The 23,517-nt window shown below is 41.8% G+C and overlaps 1 gene segment (V, D, J or C); it reads left to right on the top strand.

Moving 5' to 3' along the window:
- The first annotated feature begins 431 nt into the window (after positions 1-431).
- Positions 432-21,551, top strand: LOC113839043. The segment is given in 3 exon segments: positions 432-477; positions 559-882; positions 21,238-21,551. Coding segments are annotated over 3 exon segments (684 nt in total).
- The last annotated feature ends 1,966 nt before the right edge of the window (positions 21,552-23,517 follow it).

Here is a 23,517-nt window from a genome sequence, read left to right as displayed (position 1 = left end):
TTCCTACAATGTTATTATTCTGGTTTCCCACCACTAAGAACTAAAATACATCCTGTGACTAAATCTAATTGATTTTACAACAATATGCACTGAGGATATGGTACTCTCTTTGCTTGCACAGTGTGCATGTGGACTCTCTTCATGCTTTCATTCCAAGTCCTGCACAGTGTGCATCACATAATTTCCTGTTTACAAGGAATTGAAATAGCCACAAAGAAGTAGAAACTTTTCCAAATATTTCATCACACAGTATCTCTGAGAAGCATAAAGGAAATCTCAGACACCTGTAGGTGAAACTGGGAAACTTGACCCTTGCCCCCTTTTATCCTCTCAGGATCCTCCCCCAATGCAAAGCAGCCTCAGGCTCAGAATTAAAGCCCAGGCCTAGCTGAGCAGCCCCATTTCCTTCTCACTGGAACTTCCAGCAGAGCATGGCTGTCCTGGTGCTGCTTCTCTCCCTGGTGACCTTTCCAAGCTGTAAGTGTTCAGAGTTTGAGGAGAGGGACTCAGGCATGTTGTTATGGGATGTATGACTGATGGTGATTTGTTTGTCCCCAGGTGTCCTGTCTCAGGTGCAGCTGAAGGAGACAGGACCTGGCCTGGTGAAGCCCTTGGAGACCCTGTCTCTCACCTGCACTGTCTCTGGGTTCTCATTAACCAGCTATCATGTACACTGGGTCCGCCAGCCTCCAGGAAAGGGTCTGGAGTGGATGGGAGCAATATGGAGTGGTGGAGGTACTGATTATAACTCAAATTTCAAATCCCGAGTCACCATCACCAGGGACACCGCCAAGAGCCAAGTTTTCTTAAAACTGAACAGTCTGCAACATGACGATACAGCCATGTATTACTGTGCCAGAGACACAGTGAAGAAACTCCTGTGTGAGCCTGCACAAAAACCTCTCTGCAGAGACATTCAGGACCATCAGGGGGCTCTGAGTTCCAACAGAGACTTCCTTGACTGGTATGGGGTTGCTTCAGAAGCTAGGGAACTCTGAACAATGCTTCATGAACATGTGTTTTTATGACAGCCCCTGTGGTTTCCTCTTCCAGCCAAGGAAATCCTTTAGAGGACCCTCTTCTGTCATATTCTATTAAACTTACTATTTCTTTACTCGTGAGAAAAACACAGAATTTACCACAGACCCTGTAAGCTGCAGATTAGCATCTTATCATCAAAGAGATTGAGATATAACTATAATTGTAATATATTATATCAAGTGTAAAATTTTTTTGTTCAATATATGTGAATCTACACACATGAATATAAGTGTGCACCTGTGTGTGTCTATGTGAGTGTTCATGTTGGTGCATGAGTGAATGCATGAGTGTGTGTGCATATGTGTGCATGTGTGTACATGTGTGTGCATGTGTGTGTGCATGAGTGTGCATGTGTGTGCATGAGTGTATGCATGAGTGTGTGTTTGAGCGTGTGCATGTGTGTGTGCATGTGTATGCATGAGTGTGTATTAATGTGTTTCTACATGTGTGTGTGTGCATGAGTGTGTGCATGTGTGTGCATGTGCATGTGTGTGTCCATGTGTGTGTGCATGTGCATGTGTGTGTCCATATGTGTGTCTATGTGAGTGTTCATGTGTGTGCATGTTTATGTATTAATGTGTGTGTGTGTGTGTGTGTGCGTGTGTGTGTGTGCATGTGTTTGTGTGTGCATGTATTTGTATGTGTGTGTGTGTGTGGTCACGTGTGTGTGTGTGTGTGTGTGTTAATGTTTTTGTGTGTGTGTATAGCTTGATTTACTTACATTTCAAAATGAGTTTGAAATGGATCTTCATAGAAAACTTGGGACTTCTGAGTAATCTCTAGTTTATCCTGTTTTATTTTGAATGAGACGGAGAAACCACAAGTCCATGAAATATAATTGACTTTCAAAGACACATTGGAAACTGAAATATCCGTAGATTATTTGTTCTAAAGTTAGAGGTACCAGTAAAACTGTTTAATTGGTTATAATTTTTACAGATTGCATTTTTATACACTTTCATCCTTGTAAAAATAAGATGGCACTTCAAACTCCCAAGTCATGATGCCTCTGAAGTTGTGTCCTGCACAACCAATCTACAGATTCTCAGGCTCAGTGTGCACATGCCAGCTGGTGTCAGCTCCAGTCCTGGTTCCATCTCCCCTTGGTCCTTCCCATAGGCTACTGAGTTCTGTGATTTTCAATTATTGCTTTTGCTACCCAAAAAGGCTCCAGAGTTCCTGCTCTGGAAGTCTCTGTTGATGCTGACTAGAATGACTGGTGTCTCCAGTGTGAGCTGAGAAGTTTCATTCAGAGAAGCAGTGTGGGCTGTGGGCTCCAGGTTAATGGATGATGGACTTGTGGCACTGTAAAAAGGAAAAGAGAGTCTGTATATGTGAGGCTGAGGCTGCTCTGAAACCTCTTGCAGTGACACCAATAGTATGTGAGGAAAATTTGGAGACCAAACTGACTAAAATCTTAGAATTCTGACAAAAGATCATATGACAGTGACATGAACAACTCCACAGGATCCTGAACACACAGGATCCACTATCATGTTACCTAAGGTGAGGGTGAGGATCAGCCTACATGGAAGCTCCTAAAATGAGCAGGGAAAAGTGTTTAATCAATTTTTAGACCTAAAACCTATCAGAACAAACGCCTCTCAGATCTAATCTCAAGGATTTCTCTTTTGACCAAGAAAATACAAAGTTATCTGGGAGAGTCTGACAATATGAATTAAATGAATTCACATATCTTCATTTAGGTAAATAAATTATTGAACAAATAGGAAAAGGTGAAGATTTCCCCCTCAAGTAGAACAGAAGTAACAACAATGTATGGAGAGGATCTTGAAATTATCCTCTCTTCAGTATATGCTGTGATCACTTCTAGAGAATTATAAAGAAAAAGATACAAAGGTGACACATGTGTATTATCTAACACCAGAATAACTGTCCTTACAGCATAAGCCCTGAAAAGTTGGTACAAGAGTGGTATGTGTCCTGCAATGTTTCCCCATATTACTACTTGATGAGATGTTGTCTCATTAGAGTAAAGTAACAGCTAAGCAAAAGTGAGTGGATAGTTTATACATCATGTGTAGGATTATCTGTAAGTGGATTTTTTAAAGTAAGTGAAAGACCCCACCAGTTCTTAGGTCGATGGGAAGATGGTGCCAGAAAAAGTGACCAACCAAGTCACTTATAATTAGCAGTCTCCCTTAATCATTTGCTTTCTGAATTTATTGCTTCAAAAATCACTAAATTGCTTTTATTATTTTTCTTTACTCTTCAGTATCTCCACATTTATACTATAAAAGTACACTATGTCATATTATTCTATCCAAAATCTGACACATCTTCCAAAATGGAGCTCTACCTACCTCATACTTATTGAAGCAGACTTAGGGCTGCCCATATGGGCATGTGGGTGGAGCCAAGGACTGCAACATAGGAATCCTACCTTTGGCTCCACCCTCAAAAATACAATGGATCTGTTTCTTGTTCAGAAAAATACATTTTCAAATGCTCCTCAGTAAGAAATAGAGCCATGAAATCATCATGCCTACCTATAACAGAGTTTTGGCATGCTTGACTCCAGTTAGGGTTATACGGGTGACAACAGCCATGATGAGTTCATGAATGTGATAGCTGTGTTGTGTCCTGAAGACAACATTTAACACCAGTCCTCCCTGTGCTCCACTCTATACTGTCTTCCCTCCTCCTCTTCCTCAGTGATCTCTGAGCCTTTAAGGAACTTGAATGACACTGGAAATCTGGTATCACACAGAATATTAGGACAGGGAAGGACAGTTCCTGCCATGCATAGAATCCAGTTGGTGAATTGGAGACTGTGTCTGTTGAGTGTTCTCTCTTTTGTTTTGTAGGCTTTGAAACTAGAATGGAAAAGGCAGGGTGAGACATCTTTTTTTAAATATTTATTTTTATTTTATGTTGTCTTAAGGTTTTTATTGCTGCAACAAAATATCATGAACAAAAAACAAGTTCAGGAGAAAAGGGTTTATTTCACGTACATTTCTATATCATGTGTTTCCACTGGAGAAAGTCAGGACAGAATCTCAAGCAGGGCTGGAATATGGATGCAGGAGCTGATGCAAACTCCATGGAGGTGTGCCATTTACTGACTTGCTTTCCATGGCTTGGTCAACCTGATTTTTGATAGAACCCAGAGCCACTAGGCCAGGGATGGCACCACCCACCATGGACTGGGCCCTCTGTCATTGATCACTAAATAAGAAAATGCCTTTCAGCTGGATCTCATGGAGGCATTTCCTCAACGGAGGCTCCTTCCTCTCTAATGACTCTAGCTTGTGTCAAGTTGACAAGCAAACCCTCCACTACATACGTTTATGCATGTAGAGGAAGACATCTTAAGTGAGGGAAAAGAGGAGCAAAGCACAGGGTAATACTGGAGTTTTGAAAGGAAATAATGGGTGTGAGAGAGAAAGGAGATGGGTAGGTTGGAAGTAAGAGAATTGGGGAAAATAAAACAATGAGGCATCAATGCCATAAGTTTTTGTGTTGCTATAAAAATTTATGAAGTGTCCCCATCATGATGACTATATGAATAAGAAGAAATAAAAACTGGCCTAAGACGACATGGAGACAGGAATGCATTACCTGGTGAGAGGTAGAAAAAGGAAGGGCAGGGTGTGGATTATAAATTGATCACAAGGAGAACTTCAGGATGTGGAAAAGTGAGTACAGCAAATATAAAAATGTCTCCACAGCAACCACTGAGAGAAAGAGAAACAGTAACGAAGAGTGCCTCACTTGCAGACTTCCTGTGGTCCTAGGACAGACTCTCTCAGAGAATAGGAAATTCCAGAAAGTCTCAAGTGTTACTGTCAAAGGGAAGGAGTTCTGCTAGAGGCAGGTATGACCCTGTCCAAGATCTACCTCAGGGAGAAGCCATGTCCAGCACAGACAGGAGAGACTGAGCACATATCTATAAACACAATCCTGGGTGGAGCTTTTTAATTTCTCACTAATAATTAGGAGACTTGACAGTGTGAAAACACAGTGTGTGCTGGGTGTATGCTGAAAAGGAACTAAATAAAGTGTGGTGAATTCTTCATATGGAGAATGTGTGCACAGAGATATGTTACTCTGTCTATTTCTGTATCTGTCATCAGTGCAACTGATTTCTTATATCTGCTCTGAGTTCGTCCCAGATGCAGAGCCTGCTCTAGCCGGAAGACATGCAAATGAGGCTTCTCTGTGCCCATGTAAAACCACCCTGCCCTTACCCTGCAGCTCTGAAACAGGAGCCCAGCCCTGGATTCCCAGGCCCCCCCATCCTGTGATCAGCACTGAACACAGGCCACTAACCATGGACTTTGGGCACATTTGACTTTTATTATTATTATTAGAAAAGTTAGTTAGTAGAAATTAGATGTGGTATGTTGTTATGGCATAGGAAATAAGAAAAATTGTATTTTGTGACAGTTTTCTGACCAGATTTCTCGGTCCTTGTAGGTGTCCAGTGTGAAGTACACCTAGTGTAGTAAGGCCGAGGTACAGTGCTGTCTGGAAAGTCCCTGAAACTGTCCTGTGTGGCCTCTAGATTCAACTTCCCTAGCTGTACCATGAACTGGTTCCACCAGGCTCCAGGTAAGGGGCTGGAGTGGGTCACATGCATTACTTATAATAGTGATGACATTCTACTATGACAACACTGTGAGGGCCCAATTCACCACCTCCAGCTACAATGTCAAGAAAATTCTGTTCCTACTAATGACCAATCTCAAGCTGAGGACTCGGCCACTTACTAGTGTGCAAGAGACACAGTGAGTGAAAGCTACTGTGAGCTCAGATACAAATCTTCCTGCAGAGTTCTCAGAACCAGCAGGGGTAGCTGAGAGCACACAGAGCTCTCGTTACAGAAGAGCCGGTTCAGAGAGGCTAACATGGCTGGAATCCTCTGTGTCTGGGCTGCTTCTCCATATCACATGCAGGGATTCTCTCTATAGGTGTGGTGTGTAGTATTCCATGAAGTTTCCAAATTTCTATTGAAATACCTATTTTCCATTATAATAATTGGTTTTTTTGGATAAAAGAGTAACATTTATTTTGGATCAGTGTCTTTTTAAATATCTATTCAAGAAAATACTGCTTGGGAGGTAGAGGAGCAGAAAACAGCAGTCTGAACATACTACTAAATTGTGTTTCCTTTCCTGTGAAAGAAACCAAATTTTTTATTTTATTAGTTCTAGTTAGGGAGCAAGCTTATTTCACGTCCCTTCTCCCTCTCCCTCCCCTCACCTCCAACCCTCCTCTCCCACCCCCAGCCCAGCACCCACCCCATCCACCCACCACACCCCAGGCAGGGTAGGACCCTCAATGGGGGCTCTACAAAGTGCACCAAGTCTTCCTATGCTGGTCCTGGGCCCTTCCCCATGTGTCCAGGGCCAGAGTGTAACCCTTCACGTGGGATGGGCTCTCAAAGTCCCTTCTTGCACCAGGGAAAAATACTAATCCACCACCAGAGGCTCCCTGGAGTGCAGAGGCCTCCTTATTGACATCCATTTTCAGAGGTCTAGATCAGTCTTGTACTGGCCTCCCCAACAGCATCTGGGGTCCATGTGCTCTCGCTTGTCAGGTCAACTGTTCCTGTGGGTTTCTCCAACCTGATACAGACCCCTTCGTTCTTCATTCCTCCCTCTCTGCAACTAAATTCCCGACTTCGGATCAGTGTATATCTGTGGATGTCTGTCTCTGCTTCCATCAGCCACTGGATGAGGGCTCTAGGATGGCATAAAGAGAAGTCATCAATCTCATTTTCGGGGAAGGGCTTTTGGGTTATCCTCTCCACCATTGCCTGGATTGTCAGATCGTATCACCGTGATAATTGTTTTTTATTTATTCATTATATTATATCTCCATTCGTTTCTCTGCTTTATGCCTTTGTCTCCTCCCTTCCAGTCTCTCCCTCTATCTTACTCTCTCCCCCTACAACCGCTTCTCTCCTTAACATTCTCTCTCCTTCCGTCTCTCCATGTATGTACATAAGTGTGTATATGTGTTTCTGTGTGTGTGTGTGTGTGTGTGTGTGTGTGTGTGTGTGTGTGTGTGTTGACATATGATCTTCTCTATCAATCTGCAACGTATTTTCGAGACAGTTCTATAACTGTTTGAAATTGACCACCTGGCTACACTAGTTGGCCAGTGCGTCCAAGTAATTATGGTGTTCCCATATCACTAAGATGGGATAATTTGCTGGCTGCCAAACCCAGCTTTTTTCACTCATGAAGATCAAAGTTCTGAGTTTATATCCCACTCAATCAGTCCTGTGTAGCAAGAACTTGAATTGCAGAGCTAATTTTATAGTCCTGGTAAAGCTGCTTTTTTAAATGCAGAAGGTGATATGACCTGAACAAACTTCAGATCATCACACAGGGCAGAAGGGATTCTGTGTGGTGACCAGCATCAGATCTGGAAGAAGCAAAATAACCCAGACACTGTAAACACTAGACTCACAGCATCTTAAGAACTAATGTGAGTATAGAGAAGGCTGTGTCAACTGTTTGTGTCCATGAGCACTACACCACCCACACAGAAACATATACACAACATAAGCATTAATTAAAATTCATCCAGTGCTGGGAGTAATGTGAGACTTTGATTCAAATCATAATACTTCAAATGTGAATTCCACACTGTGATTAACATATATTGTGTTTAAAACATCACTACTCCCTGATATGGGGTATGGTTGTATTTATCCATTCAAAATATCAGTCTTATTTTTTCTTCTCAAGAACAACTCGTTCCCATTCTTACCTGAGATTTGAGTCTGCGGGTTAACAGAGAGCCCAGGAACACAGAGGTGGGAGATAATATCTTCATGAACAGACAAATTCCTGCCCCCATCCTCTGACTGGGATCCTTCATTTTGTCCAAAGCATGTGAGCAGCAGAGGTTGCATAAGTCAACTTTCTCTAATCGCCAGACAAATGGATATTTAAGCCAATATGGTAAGTTGCCTGTAACCAATGGTGTGAGTGCCCTTTACCAAAGAAAGACTGGAAAAAGAATGTGTGTGGCTGGAGTGGACGCATCCTCATGCTGTGATTATTGGAACACAGTTCTGTCATGACACTGGCAGATACTATGGAGGTCACTCAAGAAGAACACAGACAAGACTGTGTGTCCGGCCATATAATTGTGTGTGAGCAGACAGGAAGCAGAGAGGAAGTCAGGAAAGCAGGGGTGGAAGAAAGAACAGGTGAAAGTGGCATGAGAGTGGAAGGGACAGAAGGGTCTTCAGGATGACAGGAAGAAGAGAGAGGTAGCTGGATGAATGAATGAGTCATAGTGCAGTACTATCACGCATGGTATTGTCATTTTAAGTAGGGTACGTAACAGACTGGAAAATGTTTTCAAATAACATCAAGTGTAAATGCACATCTATCTGTCAGTCTTTGTATGTCTGTTCTTCTATAAGTTTGTATATATATATATATATATGTGTGTGTGTGTGTGTGTGTGTGTGTGTGTGTGTGTGTGTGTCTATGTCTGACTGTGTGCTTACTTAGGAGATGAGTATTTTCTCACTAGATTACATTACAGAGGTTACTACAGCATTGTTTCATCACAGAGATCATATCAAAAACTTTAGAAGAACATCTTCTAAGTCTTCACTCAAGTTTCAAAAAAGGACCCCCTAATAGCAAAGGAACCAAAATCTGAGGGATAAAAAGCATCTACTTACAACATCATCATTCTATCCATGTCTCCTTATTATTCGTCTATTTCTCTCAGCCACAAAATGTTTCCAGTTTTATATATCATTACAACCAGCAATTTTCCAGCCCTAGTGGGGCTGGAATTCATTTGAACCATAAAAGACAGGTAAGGATGTTCATAGAGTAAGTCCTTATTGTCACCTGAAATGTGGGATTGGATAATGAATGTCCAGGGAACTCCTTAAGGGGGAAGCCGGTTAGTTAAGAGATGAAATTGTCAGGGAAATCTAGAAAGGGGCACCAGTGTGCTACCCTAGATTTTTGGGTGGTTAACTAAAAAGCTAACTGTTTGTGTTAGGTAAAAATCATAAGTAATGCAAAGTTTGTCTCTTCACACAGTGGCTGCTTTTCTCCCAGCATGCGTAGGGAGCATCAGGTAACCAGACAACAGAGTGAGCAACAGAGGTATGCAAGCAAGCAGGATTTGGACTGCTTTGTGCACTTTCACTATGGTTTCTGCTAGGAGAAGCTTTCAGCATCAATTGCTTAGGGCTCTAAGTCAAAGAAAGTCTCTAAGTTTAATTTGCACAAGAAACAGAACCTGGCCCTTCAGGTGCTCTGTCCTCAGTGATCCTACAAGGCTTCAGTAAAGTTTACTCTCTCCTGAGCATGAGCCAATGGGTTGATTACCTTTGTAATTATCTTCCCAGGGAAAACAAAAGCAGCAAATCTCTAAGCTAAGCTCTTGGGTTAAAAAACTGGGATAAAAGTAAATGAAAGAAGTTTCAGGGCTTCCTGAATCTGGCTTGGTTCAGGACACTCTTCCTTCCCTTTCTGTGGACTCACCGCAGACCAGGTGAGCCACCCCCTGCTTTTACCCAATTCTTGTCCTAAGCGCCATCCACCCAGATCCCTCCAGGCTAGTCCCTGCTTGAAACAGACACGTCCAGGAAGGGAGGAGCTCCCCGAAACTGGGTACAGGCCACTCTTCATTCCATTCCCGGCGACCGATCCACCAAGAGGCCTAACGCCATCAGAGTGAGGAGGCTACGAGGAGAGGCAAAACCATCCAGAGCTCCGGACATTGAATTCCTGGCCCACACACACTACAGAGTAACAAGAGGAGATAGAGAGATCCTACCTGCACTCACTGGAAAAAGATATGGGAAGAAGACAGAATAAGAACCCGCTCAACAACAGAAAGACCAATATGACACCACCAGAATCTAGGGACTCCACTCCAGCAAGATCTGAAAAGCCCAACACAGTGCATGAAGAAGAGATGGACCTCAAAAATTATCTGAGCAAGATGATAGAGACTTTCAAAGAGGAAACAAGAAAATCCCTTAAAGAAATAGAAGAAAAAGTAAGCAAAAAATTACACGATATGGAGGAAAAGACAAACCAAAATATTCAAGAAATAAACAAATCTCTTAAAGAAGCTAAAGAAACCCAAGATAAAACAACCAAACAAGTGAAGGAAGCTCTTGAAACAGTTCAAAACATGAAAGCTGAATTAGACACATTAAAGAAAACACAGAATGAAGCGATGCTGGAAATGGAAAGGTTGGATAAACGAGCAGGATCTAAAGATGTGAGTATAACTAATAGAATTCAAGAGACAGAAGAGAGAATCTCAGCTACTGAAGACTCGCTAGAGGATATACATTCATCAACCAAAGAAAACCTCAAGACCAACAAATCCCTAACACAAATATCCAGGAAATATGGGACACCGTGAAAAGACCAAACCTAAGAATAATAGGTGTAGAAGAAGGTGAAGAAACACTGCTCAAAGGTACAGAAAACATATTCAACAAAATCATAGAAGAAAACTTCCCCAACCTACAGAAAGATATGCCTATGAAAGTACAAGAAGCTTATAGGACACCAAACAGACTGGACCACAAAAAGAAGTCCCCCCGACACATAATAATCAAAACTCCAAATCTACAGAATAAAGAAAAATATTAAGAGCTGCAAAGGAAAAAGGCCAAGTAACATATAAAGGCAAACCAATCAGAATCACACCCGACTTCTCAATGGAAACTATGAAAGCCAGAAGGTCTTGGATAGATACACTACAAGCACTAAGGGAGCATGGATGTCAACCCAGACTACTGTACCCAGCAAAACTTTCAATCACTATAGATGGAGAAAACAAGATTTTCCATGACAAAAACAGATTTAAACAATACATATCCACAAATCCAGCTCTACAGAAGGTTCTGGAAGGAAAACTCCAACTCAAGGAACATAACTACATGCACAAAAACACAGGCAATAGATAATCTAATATTGCCAAACACAAAAAGAAGCAGGAGAGCAAAATCCACACACAATGACACCAACAACAATAAATCCAAACCAAGCAAGAACCAACGAACAATGGACATTAATATCCCTAAATGTCAATGGCCTTAACTTACCCGTAAAAAGATATAGGCTAACAGAATGGATACGAAGACAGAATCCATCTTTCTGCTGTTTACAAGAAACACACCTCAACTTCAAAGACAGGCGATACCTCAGAGTAAAAGGATGGGAAAAGATTTTCCAATCAAATGGCCTCAAGAAACAAGCAGGTGTAGCAATCCTAATATCTAACAAAATGGACTTTAAACTAAAATCAATCAAAAGAGATGAAGAAGGGCATTTCATACTCATCACAGGAAAAGTCCATCAAGATGAAATCTCAATCCTGAACATCTATGCTCCAAATACGAAGGCACCCACATTTGTGAAAGAAACATTACTAAAGCTCAAACCACACATAAAACCACACACACTTATAGTAGGAGACTTCAACACCCCCCTTACACCACTAGACAGGACCACCAGACAAAAACTTAACAAAGAAACAGAGGATCTGAAAGAAGTCATGGCCCAACTGGGGTTAACGGATATCTATAGAGCATTCCATCCAAACTCAAAAGAATACACCTTCTTCTCAGCACCACATGGCACCTTCTCCAAAATTGACCACATAGTAGGCAACAAAGCAAACCTCCACAATTACAAAAGAATTGAAATAACCCCCTGTATCTTATCAGACCACCATGCATTAAAGCTAGAATTCAGCAACAATACAAATGGCAGGAAACCTGCAAACTTTTGGAAAATGAATAACACCCAATTGCACCATTCCTGGGTTGAGGAAGAAATAAAAAAACAAATTAAAGACTTCCTAGATTCTAATGAAAATGCAGACACAACATACCCAAACTTATGGGACACTCTGAAAGCAGTCCTAAGAGGGAAGTTCATAGCACTAAGTGCCCACATGAAGAAACTAGAAAAAAGTCACATTAAAGAACTGACAGAACAACTGAAAACACTAGAGCAAAAAGAAGCAAACTCACCAAGGAGGAGTAGACGCCAGGAAATAATCAACCTGAGAGCTGAAATCAATAAAGTAGAAACTAGGAAAACATTACAAAGAATCAATGAAACAAAGAGTTGGTTCTTTGAGAAGATCAACAAGATAGACAAACCTCTAGCCAAACTAACCAAAAGGCAGAGAGAGAGCACACTAATTAACAAAATCAGAAACGAAAAGGGGGATATAACAACGGACACTGTGGAAATCCAGAGAATCTTTAGGTCATACTTTGAAAATCTGTACTCCACAAAATTCGAAAATCTAATGGAAATGGACAGTTTCCTGGATAAATATCACTTACCAAAATTAAATCAAGATCAGATAAACAATTTAAATCGACCCATAACCCCTAATGAAATAGAAGCAGTCATCAAAAGCCTCCCAACCAAAAAAAGCCCAGGACCAGATGGCTTCACTGCAGAATTCTACCAGAAATTCAAACAAGAGCTGATACCAATACTCCTCAAACTGTTCCGCACAATAGAAGCAGATGGGATATTGCCAAACTCCTTCTATGAGGCTACAATCACTTTGATACCCAAGCCACACAAAGATAAGAATAAGAAAGAGAACTACAGACCAATATCTCTCATGAACATTGATGCTAAAATACTCAATAAAATATTGGCTAATCGAATCCAAGAACATATCAGAAAAATCATCCACCACGATCAAGTGGGCTTCATCCCAGGGATGCAAGGATGGTTCAATATACGAAAAACCATCAATGTAATCCACCATATAAACAAACTGAAAAAAAAAAACCACATGATCATCTCACTAGATGCTGAAAAGGCCTTTGACAAAATCCAACATCCCTTCATGATAAAGATCTTGGAGAGAACAGGAATAACAGGAACATATCTAAACATGATAAATGCGATATACACCAAACCAATAGCCAACATCAAACTAAATGGAGAGAAACTCAAAGCATTTCCTCTAAAATCAGGAACAAGACAAGGATGTCCACTCTCTCCATATCTCTTCAATATTGTTCTTGAAGTTCTAGCTAGAGCAATAAGACAAGATCAGGATATCAAAGGGATACAAATTGGAAAGGACGAAGTCAAACTTTCACTATTTGCAGATGACATGATAGTCTACATAAGTGACCCGAAAAACTCTACCAGGAAACTCCTACAGCTGATAAACACCTTCAGCAAGGTAGCAGGATACAAAATTAACTTAAATAAATCTGTAGCCCTACTGTATACAGATGATAAACTCAATGAGAAAGAAATCATGGAAACATCACCTTTCACAATATCCACAAGCAACATTAAATATCTGGGGGTAACACTAACCAAAAAAGTGAAAGACCTGTACAATAAGAACTTTGAGACTTTAAAGAAAGAAATTAAAGAAGATACCAGAAAGTGGAAAGATCTCCCGTGCTCTTGGATAGGCAGAATTAACATAGTAAAAATGGCAATTCTACCAAAAGCAATCTACAGATTCAATGCAATCCCCATCAAAATCCCAACACAGTTTTTCACAGACATTGAAAGAACAATACTCAACTTTATATGGAAAAATAAAAAACTCAGGATAGCCAAAACAACTCTTTACAATAAAGGATCTTCTGGAGGCATCACCATCCCTGACTTCAAGCTCTACTATAGAGCCATAGTTCTGAAAACAGCTTGGTATTGGCACAAGAATAGACAGATAGACCAATGGAATCGAATTGAAGACCCAGATATTAACCCACGCACCTACGAACACCTTATTTTTGACAAAGGTGCTAAATCCATACAATGGAAAAAAGATAGCATCTTCAACAAATGGTGCTGGCACAATTGGATTCGAACATGCAGAAAATTGCAGATAGATCCATACTTGTCACCATGCACGAAACTTAAGTGCAAATGGATCAAAGATCTCTCCATAAACCCAGCCACACTGAATCTTTTAGAAGAGAAAGTGGGAACAACCCTTGAACAAATTGGCACAGGAGAACGATTCCTGAACATCACGCCAGAAGCACAGACACTGAGGTCTGCAATTAATAAATGGGACCTCTTGAAACTGAGAAGCTTCTGTAAGGCAAAGGACACAGTCAGTAAGACAAAACGACCACCCACAGAATGGGAAAAAATCTTCACCAGCCCCACATCTGACAGAGGACTGATTTCCAAAATATACAAGGAGCTCAAGAAGCTAGCCACCAAATCACCATACAATGAAATTAAAAAGTGGGGTGCAGAACTAAACAGAGATTTTTCAACAGAGGAATCTGAAATGGCTGAAAGACACTTAAGAAAGTGCTCAAAATCCTTGGCCATCAGAGAAATGCAACTCAAAACAACTCTGAGATACCACCTCACACCTGTCAGAATGGCTAAAATCAAAAATACCAATGACAACCTATGCTGGAGAGGTTGTGGAGAAGAAGGAACACTCCTCCATTGCTGGTGGGAGTGTGAACTTGTAAGACCACTTTGGAAATCAGTATGGCGGTTGCTCAGAAAAATGGGAATCAATCTACCTCAAGATCCAGCCATTCCTCTCTTGGGTATATACCCAAATACTGCTTGTCCATACAACAAGGACATATGTTCAACCATGTTCATAGCAGCATTGTTTGTAATAGCCAGAACCTGGAAACAACCTAGATGCCCCTCAACTGAAGAATGGAAAGAGAAAATGTGGTACATTTATACAATGGAATACTACTCAGCAGAAAAAAGCAATGGAATCTTGAAATTCGCAGGCAAATGGATGGAACTAGAAGAAACCATCCTGAGTGAGGTAACCCAATCACAAAAAGACAAACATGGTATGTACTCACTCATATATGATTTTTAGACATAGAGCAAAGTTTTACCAGCCTATAATCCTCTTCCCCAAAGAAACTAGAAATCATGAATGACTCTAAGGGATAAATGGACCCCAGGAATGGGAAGCGGCATGAACTCCCGAGCTAATTGAGAGCATGAGGGTAGGGGAGTGGGTGCTGCCACAATAAGAGCACAAGATGAAGAGTAGAGGAGAAGAAATGGAGGAGCAGATATATTGAGTGGGGGAAGAATAGAGGAGAGAGAGCAGGATGAGAGATACCATATCAGAGGGAGTCACTATAGGTCCGAGAAGAGATCTGGAACTAGGTAGATCTTCAGAGACCTATAAGGATGACACGATCTGACAATCTGGGCAGTGGAGGAGAAGTTGGCCTAGAAACCCTTCCCCTAGAATGAGATTGATGAATACTCTCTATGCTATTCTAGAGTCCTCATCCAGTGGCTGATGAGAGCAGAGACAGACATCCACAGAAATACACTGAGCTGAAATCTGGAACTCAGTTGAAGAGAGGGAGGAATGAAGAACGAAGGGGTCTGTACCTGGTTGGAGAAACCCACAGAAACAGTTGGCCTGAAAAAGGGAAAGCATATCGACCCCAGATGCTCTTTGGGAGGACAGTACAGGACTAATCCAGCCCCCTGATCATGGATGCCAATGGGGAGGCCCCTGCACTCCTGGGATTTTTAGACATAGAGCAAAGGTTTACCAGCCTATAATCCTCTACCCCAAGGAAACTAGAAATCATGAATGACTCCAGAGGGAGGTGGACTGGCGTTTTGCCCTGGTGGGTGGGAGGGACTTCGAGAGCCCATCCCACTTGAAGGGATTCGCTCTGTCTCTGAAAACATGGGGAGGGGCCTAGGCCCAGCACAGGAAGATTTGGTGGACTTGGTGGAACCCTGGTTGGGGGCCCTACCCTGCCTGGGGAGTTGCGGGTGGATGGCGTGGGGGTAGGTTGGAGGTGGGGGAGAAGGAATGGGGGTGGGGGGAGGGAGAGGGAGAGGGAAAGTATATGTGAAAATATTAATAATTTAATAAAAAAAGAAAAGAAAAAAAAAGAAGTTTCAGAATCTTTTAGTGCTAGGTTAGTCTAGATTATTCTTCTCTATCTGACAGTGAGACAAATCCAGGCATGCAAATTTTTCTATCCATATGGGAAGCTATAAATCAACAGCTCGGGATGTGTAGTAATTCTATGTCCTTGAATAAATATCTAGGAATGCATTAGTTGGGATGCTTTTTCCTGGATCCTGAACACTGACCAAATGCGTGTCAATAGGTTAATTACAAGAAGACAGATATGGGCAATTACATAGGAGAGAGGAAAAACGACCTGACAATGGGAGACAATGCTGAATTTCTCTAATGGCAGTAGACATTACTGCTATCTCTGTTTTCGATACTAATGGATTGTTTTACTTCGGGCATTTGCTGTCACACTGTCTGCGCCTTCTAGGATTAGAAGTCTCTTTTACACAAGACCATTGTATCCCACTGTCTTGAAACTCAGCAGATACTCAAGAAGTGTTGAGTTTGTTTTCAGCCGATACATGAAATGAAAAAATCATGATTGTTGCCATCCTCTACCTGTCAGAGACCTGCCTGTGTTTTGGAATATTTGTACACTGTGAAGGTGTGTTGCTGTGACTGATGTAATAAAAAGCTGAATGGCCAATATCCAGGCAAGAGACACAGTTAGAACTTCTTTGCAAAAGGAAGAAGAGTATAATTGAGGCTCATAGGGTGCCAGCCAGACTCAAATGAGGCAGACTCACAAATGGAATCTTTAATATCCTCATGGTAGAATGCATTTAATAAACTGTGGGTTAATATAAGTTATAAGAGCTAATTAGAAACAAGCCTAAGCTAAAGGCCTAGATATCATAACTGATAATGTATTTCCATGTTTCATTTGGGAGTGATCAACACAATGAAATTCCATTTACATATGAATCCAGATTTAGGGACATATTTACACATAAAAACTTTGAAAGCTTAAAATATGTTCAAACTTTCCAACTTAAAGTCAGACACAGCTTTCTAAGACCACAGTCTATCAGGCACGTCCTGTTGAGAGCTGCACCCCCTGCAGCTGCCAGGGGGCTTGATCCAGAAGGTGCCATGTGCAGAGCTGCACAGCAGATTGAAAGCATGGCTCACATGGTCAGAAAATGTATCAGACACTTATAAAACACTCCAGACACGGAAAAACTTTAAACAGATACAGTAAATATGCGTATATACCATAATAAGCAAGGTTTCCTTACTCTTTGGGAGGAGTGGATAGGAAATGGGGCTGTGGGGAGGCTTGGAGGGGCATGAGGACAGGGCAGGGAGAACTGTGATTGGAACATAAAATAAAATTAAAATAAATAAATAAGAATATGAATAAAAAGAAAGGATAAATTAATATAAAAACAATAAGCTACAAAGAGATGAAAATACACTAGGTATTTGGATCTTTTATGATGCTTAGTTGACTTTGAATTTTTTAATGCCAATTTAAAAATAGATGCTGGGAGACATAGATTATGGAAATTGATAAAGAAAGCCAACCTACATAATTTTTAAATGTCTGAAAGAAGTAAGTCAGAAAAATATGTTGCACTGAGGAAGAGGTTATGACTTTGTTTCCACTGGAAACAAAAGTTATGGTTTTCACTATGAGATACCATCTTACTGCTATCAGAATGGCTAAAATCAATGACACCAATGACAGTCTATGCTGGAGAAGGTGTGGAGAAAAAGGAACACTCCTCCATTGCTAGTGGGAGTGAAAACTTGTAAAACCACTTTGGAAATCAGTATGGCGGTTTCTCAGAAAAATGGGTATCAGTCTAACTCAAGATGCAGCAAATCCTATCTTGGGCATATAGCCAAAGAATGCACATTCATTTAATAAGGACATATGTTCAACTGTGTTCATAGCAGCGTTTTTTGTAATATCACAAAAAGATAAACTTGGTATACACTCACTCATATACGATTTTTAGACATAGAGCAAAGGATTACCAGTCTAACATCCACACTGCCAGAGGAGCTAGGAAATAAGGAGGTCCCCAAGAAAAAATTGCATAGTCCCTCAAAGAAGGGGAGGGGAACAAGAACCCCTGAGCAAAGTGGGAGCATGGCAGGGAGGAAGGAGGTAGGAAGGGAAGAAAGGGGGGAAACAAGAAGATTGAGACAGGGGAGGAATAGAGGAGGGCAATAAAGGAGAAGCCTTAATAGAGAGAGACAGTACATTTATGGAGACAGGTCTGGAACAGGTGAAATGTGAGGGCATCCACAGGGATGACCCCATTAAGAAGCCAGGCAGTGGTGGAGTAGATGCCATTGATGCCCTTCCCCTATAATGAGATTGATGTCTCCCTTGGTTACCATTCCTAGAGCCTTGATCCAGTAGCTGTTTGAAGCAGAAACAGGCACCCACAGCAAAGCACTGAACCATAATCCTGGAATCCAGTTGTGGAGAGGGAGGAGGGATGAGCAATGAAGCCAAGATGGTGCTGCAGAAACCAGAAGAAACAGTTGACCTGACCAACTGAGGCATGGAGACCAATGTCATAAAGCTGCGGAAACACCATTGACTGAACCAAACCTTCTGAAAGTGGGCTCCAGCTAGGAGGCTATTGAGTGCCCTCAATGATGATCCATAGGCCGTAATGCTAAGATTTCTTTATCCAGATAAACACCAGCCCAAAGCAAGCCAGAGCATGCCCAGAGGCTGCAAGCTAGAGTGGAGAGAGGGAGAGAGAGAGAGAGAGAGAGAGAGAGAGAGAGAGAGAGAGAGAGCACTCCATGTGTTCGTGGCCTCTTAAGAATTCTCTCTGAGTCATCTTCCCCCTCCCCTGAGCACGACCTCAAGGGCGTGGCTAGGCACACCTGTAGGAGATACTAGGAGGCGGGGCTACAATGACTCCCTACAGGAGGACAAGACAATCTATGGGTCCTCTAACAATGGAGCCATTCTTTATACCTAGAGCATAAATGTACATTGGAGCCCATTCCCTATGGAGGGATACTAATGCAGCCCAGATACAGCAAAGAGGGCCTAGGACCTGCCCTAATAGATATGACAGACTTTGAAGGTCCGCTGTGGAGGGCCTCAGTATCCCTGTGGAGGAGTTGGTAGATGGATTGGGGGGGCTTAGGGGACCATGGGAGCATGGGAAGGTGAGGGAATAGGTGATGGATATGTAAATATGAGTAGTAATTAAAGAATTTAAATTAAAATTTTTTAAAGTTATGATTTTCTTGATAATTAATGAAGATCAGAATGGATTGGGGTGACCACCTGAAAATATTGGTTACAAGCATGAATAAAACAAATAAAAAACTACAAGATGGGTGACATGCATGGTCATCCCTCTACCTAGAAACAGCTCTGAGAATGGATGAGGCATGACATATCTTTTTGGGTACAGAGTCCCCATAACATATTTTTTATTTTCCATCCTTTCATGCAGCATGGATAGAGGTTTGGTTATACAGCCCAATGGACTTATAAATTCAGCAGGTGCCTTTTACCTGCTCAAACATAGAACAAAATTCACCTTTAGCAGACTTGTACAAACTGCACATTCTATACTTGTGTCAAAGCAGATATATATGCTACCTATAAAAGTTTCTGTGTTTTCATAAAAAAAAGTACCAGACACCAATAAAGAGTATCTCAGATGTTCCAGCCTGTCAGAGAGATATTTTTACAGTTTCTTCAAAATTTTGCATGCAGAACAGCTTCAGAGTTGCTATCTGAGATGGCCCAGCCTCACAGACTCTCCAGGCAAAATTGAAATGAGCTCTACACAGACCCATCACAAGAGAATAAACAAAAATGATACAGCCAGCTCTTCCATGACTTGACCATCATCCCAGGTTTCTCAGCATCCTGTAGGGGATGCCTGTGCTCAGAGACAACAGGAAGCCATCTAGTGAACACAACACCCACATTCTTAAGAAGTGAGGTGGGAATATTTTGGTCGTTCATTGAGTTATGGGTGTCTGTCATCATTTAGTAGGGTTGGTTACAAGTTGTTATTGTTCATTGACTGGAAAAAAGCTGAACAAGAAGATTAAATTGAAGGGGTCTCATTATGAAGGGAAAATAGAGAATATAATAAAGAAATGGTTGGATTGAGGGGTGGATTGATGAGTCAACTTTTGAACTAAAATAAAACTTCTAGTGTCAAATATTTTACATTGACATGGATATTTGTATACTAATACAAATATAAGAATATTTCTGATATAAAATATATTTCTGTTCTTGTTTAAGTTGTTGTACATCTGCACTTCATTTAATGATATAATATAAAATTGTAGGCATGCTAAATATTAATGAAAAGCCTTGGATATACTAATTGTATAAATTGTGGACATAAAAACAATCTAACAGTGCATAAAGACAGTTATTTATTTGTTGCCTGATGGAAAGATGAAGAGGGCAGTGGAAGGAATTATAAGGAATCTAAGGCAGAAAGTCAGGAGGCAAAAAAGTGAATTTGTTGCAAATAGTAATTTGACTACAGAGCAAACACTGAGTAGCAGACAAACAGTGACAGGGGATCTCACATTTGCAACCTCCAAATGCCCCTGAGAACAATGCTCTCAGCAATGAATAAATTTGTAGAAACACTCCCACTCCGGTGTTCTCGCCACAGAGAAGGAAATATGATAACCCGAGTTTCATGACACAGAAGGAAATAAGAAAACCCATGTCCTTATCATAGAGAAGGAATTATGACAACCGCCGTAGGAAGGTCTGACCCTGCACAAGAAACTCATCAGGGAAGAGCCAGCTCCACCCCAGACAGTGGGACAGACGGCAGTATTGTGTAGAAGAAAACTGTGTGTGAAGCCATTGCATTTCATGTTCACACTGAGGAGACATGCCTTTATATGCACACAGCATGCTCTGTTCACAGACACAGAGAGAACTAAGTGGAACATGGTGAACCCTTAAAAAGGGAAAGCTGCATCTGGAACTGCCACACTGTGTCACTTCCTGAAACTGACATCATTGTCTTTGATGTCTCACATCTGCTCTGAGCACTGCCCAACTGCAGAGCCTGCAATAGCAGGAAGACATGCAAATGAGGCTTCTCTGTGCCCATGAAAACCTGCCCTTCCCTGACCCTGAAGTCTGGCAGAGGAGCCCAGCTCTGGATTCCCAGGTCCTCCCATTCTGTGATGAGCACTGATCACAGGCCACACACCATGGACTTGGGGTTTATTTGGTTTTACCTTGTTTTTACTATAAAAGGTAATTAGTGGATAGGAGATACTATGGGTTTTGTAGACATAGGAAAGTAAAAATACCTTCTGTGTCAGTTTTCTGACCAGAATTTATTGTGTTTGCAGGTATGCAGTGTGAGGTGCAGCTGGTGGAGTCGGGAGGAGGGTTAGTGCAGCATGGGAAGTCCCAGAAACTCTCCTGTGCAGCCTCTGGATTCACCTTCAGTAGCTATGCCATGAACTGGGTCCGCCGGGCTCCAGGAAAGGGGCTGGAGTGGGTCGCATATATTAATGGTGACAGTAGTTACATTTACTATGCTAACGCTGTTAAGGGCAGATTCACCATCTCCAGAGACAATTCCAAGAACTCCATGAATCTGCAAATGAACAAGCTCAAGTCTGAGGACAAGCCATGTATTGCTGTGGAAGAGACACAGTGAGTGAATGCTACTGAGGCAAACGGGGCTGGGCAGTTCTGTGTCCTGACTGCCCCTCAATATCACAGTTGAGGATGGAGGAGAGTGAGAAGGAGACAGGGGAGACAGTGAGTAAGGAAACGGGACGGTTGGCATGGAGACAGGGGAGGAGGGGAGGAGAGAAAGGATAGAAAGACATGAGAGAAGGAGGGATAGAAAGGGTCATCAGAAGAGAGAAGCTGAGGAGGGAGGGTAGCAGGTGTGACTGAATCATGGATTCCTAGGATCAGCCTTATTCTACCTAAATCTTCATAAAGCGTCTACTGCAATAAATTCCCCTTCGCTGTTTCAAGGGAAATATTCCCCACTTCTTTCCTCAAAGGAAATTGTGACATTACAATTTTGCTAACATGCCAACAGGGGATTTCCTACAGGCCTATCTGGTGGTGGAATTTTTTTTTTAACTGAGGCATTCATTTTGCAGAAATCATAGCTTTGACTGCTTTGACAAAATTCAAACCAACACACGAACAATCTTGTACTGTATCATGATCATCAGCAGAGTGTCCATGAGTCCACTAGAGAGAAGTTAACACATGACTGAAGACAGGCAAGTATAAGAACTTACCTCTGAAACAGAAGATCATTGTGAGTAATGGGCAGCTTCACCCAGAATGCATTCCTTTTGAGTGTGAATATTCTTAGTGACTGCCTTCTCATGGAGAAGGAAATCTCACAACGAACCACAAAATGGGAACCCTAATTATTACTTACGTCATGAAAGACAAAAATTCTTGAGTAAGGGAGTCTCATACCATTTCTCCAAAATGTTAGGAAAAAAACGCAATCATTCTTGTGATTTTGTAAGATCCTATAAGAACAATGAAAAATCAGGCAACCCCAAGATGAGACTCATTGAACATAAGGTGTGAAAAATACTCTCAACAACAGGACAACGTGAAAAAGCAGGACACAGCAGACATAGTGGAGGGTGCCCATCAGAACCTACACAGGAGGCGGCTCCCCAATGTTCAGACCTGTCTCCACAGCCACCACTCACAGCACAGAGTGTGCACACAGGAGTAAGGGATGCAATCTATGGGGTGTCGACTGAGAAAGAAGCAGTGGATGTTCACTGGGAGCTACTGAACAGGTTGTTTTGAACTATTCTCTTCCATTTACTGATTATATAAATTACAGAGGCATGAAGAAAAGCCCACAATCCCTTGTTCTCTGTGCTGATCCTCACATAAAGCAACCAGTTCTCCTTGTTCAAGAATGCTCTCTCTCTCTCTCTCTATTTCCAGTCATATCTTAGGGTTCTCTCTTTTTATTACAAATGTAATCCAAAGACTAATCTGTATTTTCCCCCAAGAGATATTTTTAATTAGTTCAAATTAGAAACATGCCAGGTTCACATGTCAATCTATCTCCCTCTCCCTTCCCCCAAACTCTCTGCCAGCTTTCCTCCTTATACCCCCACTGCTCCTAAGGGAGGGGAAGGCCCTTCATGGAGGTTTGCCAAAGTCTGTCATATCATCCTGGCAGGGCCTAGGCCCTCCCCCATGTGTGCAGGCTGAATGCATCCCTCCAAATGGGATGGGCTCCTCTTATGCCATGGGATAAATACTGATCCACTATCAGGGCCGCCATAGAGTTCATAGGCCTCCTTATTGACATCCTCATTCAGGGGTCTGGATAAGTCATGTGCTGGCCTCCCAGATGTCAGTCTATGGTCCATAAATTCCCTCTTGTTCAGGTCAGAAGTTTCTGTGGGTTTCACCTGCTTGGTCTCAACCTCTTTGCTCTTCGCTCCTCCCTCTCTGCAAATGGGTTCCAGAGTTCAGTTCAGTGTTTAGCTGTGGCTGTCTGCCTCTGCTTCCATCATGCATTAAATGAGGGAGCTAGGATGGCATGTAAAGAAGTCATCAGGCTCATTATAGGGGAAGAGCATTTAGGGGAGCCTCTCCACCATTGCCTAGATTGTCAT

This window comes from Cricetulus griseus, chromosome 5 (assembly GCF_003668045.3).
Source record: "Cricetulus griseus strain 17A/GY chromosome 5, alternate assembly CriGri-PICRH-1.0, whole genome shotgun sequence".
Lineage (NCBI taxonomy): Eukaryota > Metazoa > Chordata > Mammalia > Rodentia > Cricetidae > Cricetulus > Cricetulus griseus.
The sequence above is the reverse complement of the archived record's forward strand: the minus strand, read 5'-3'. Positions and strand labels throughout refer to the sequence as shown.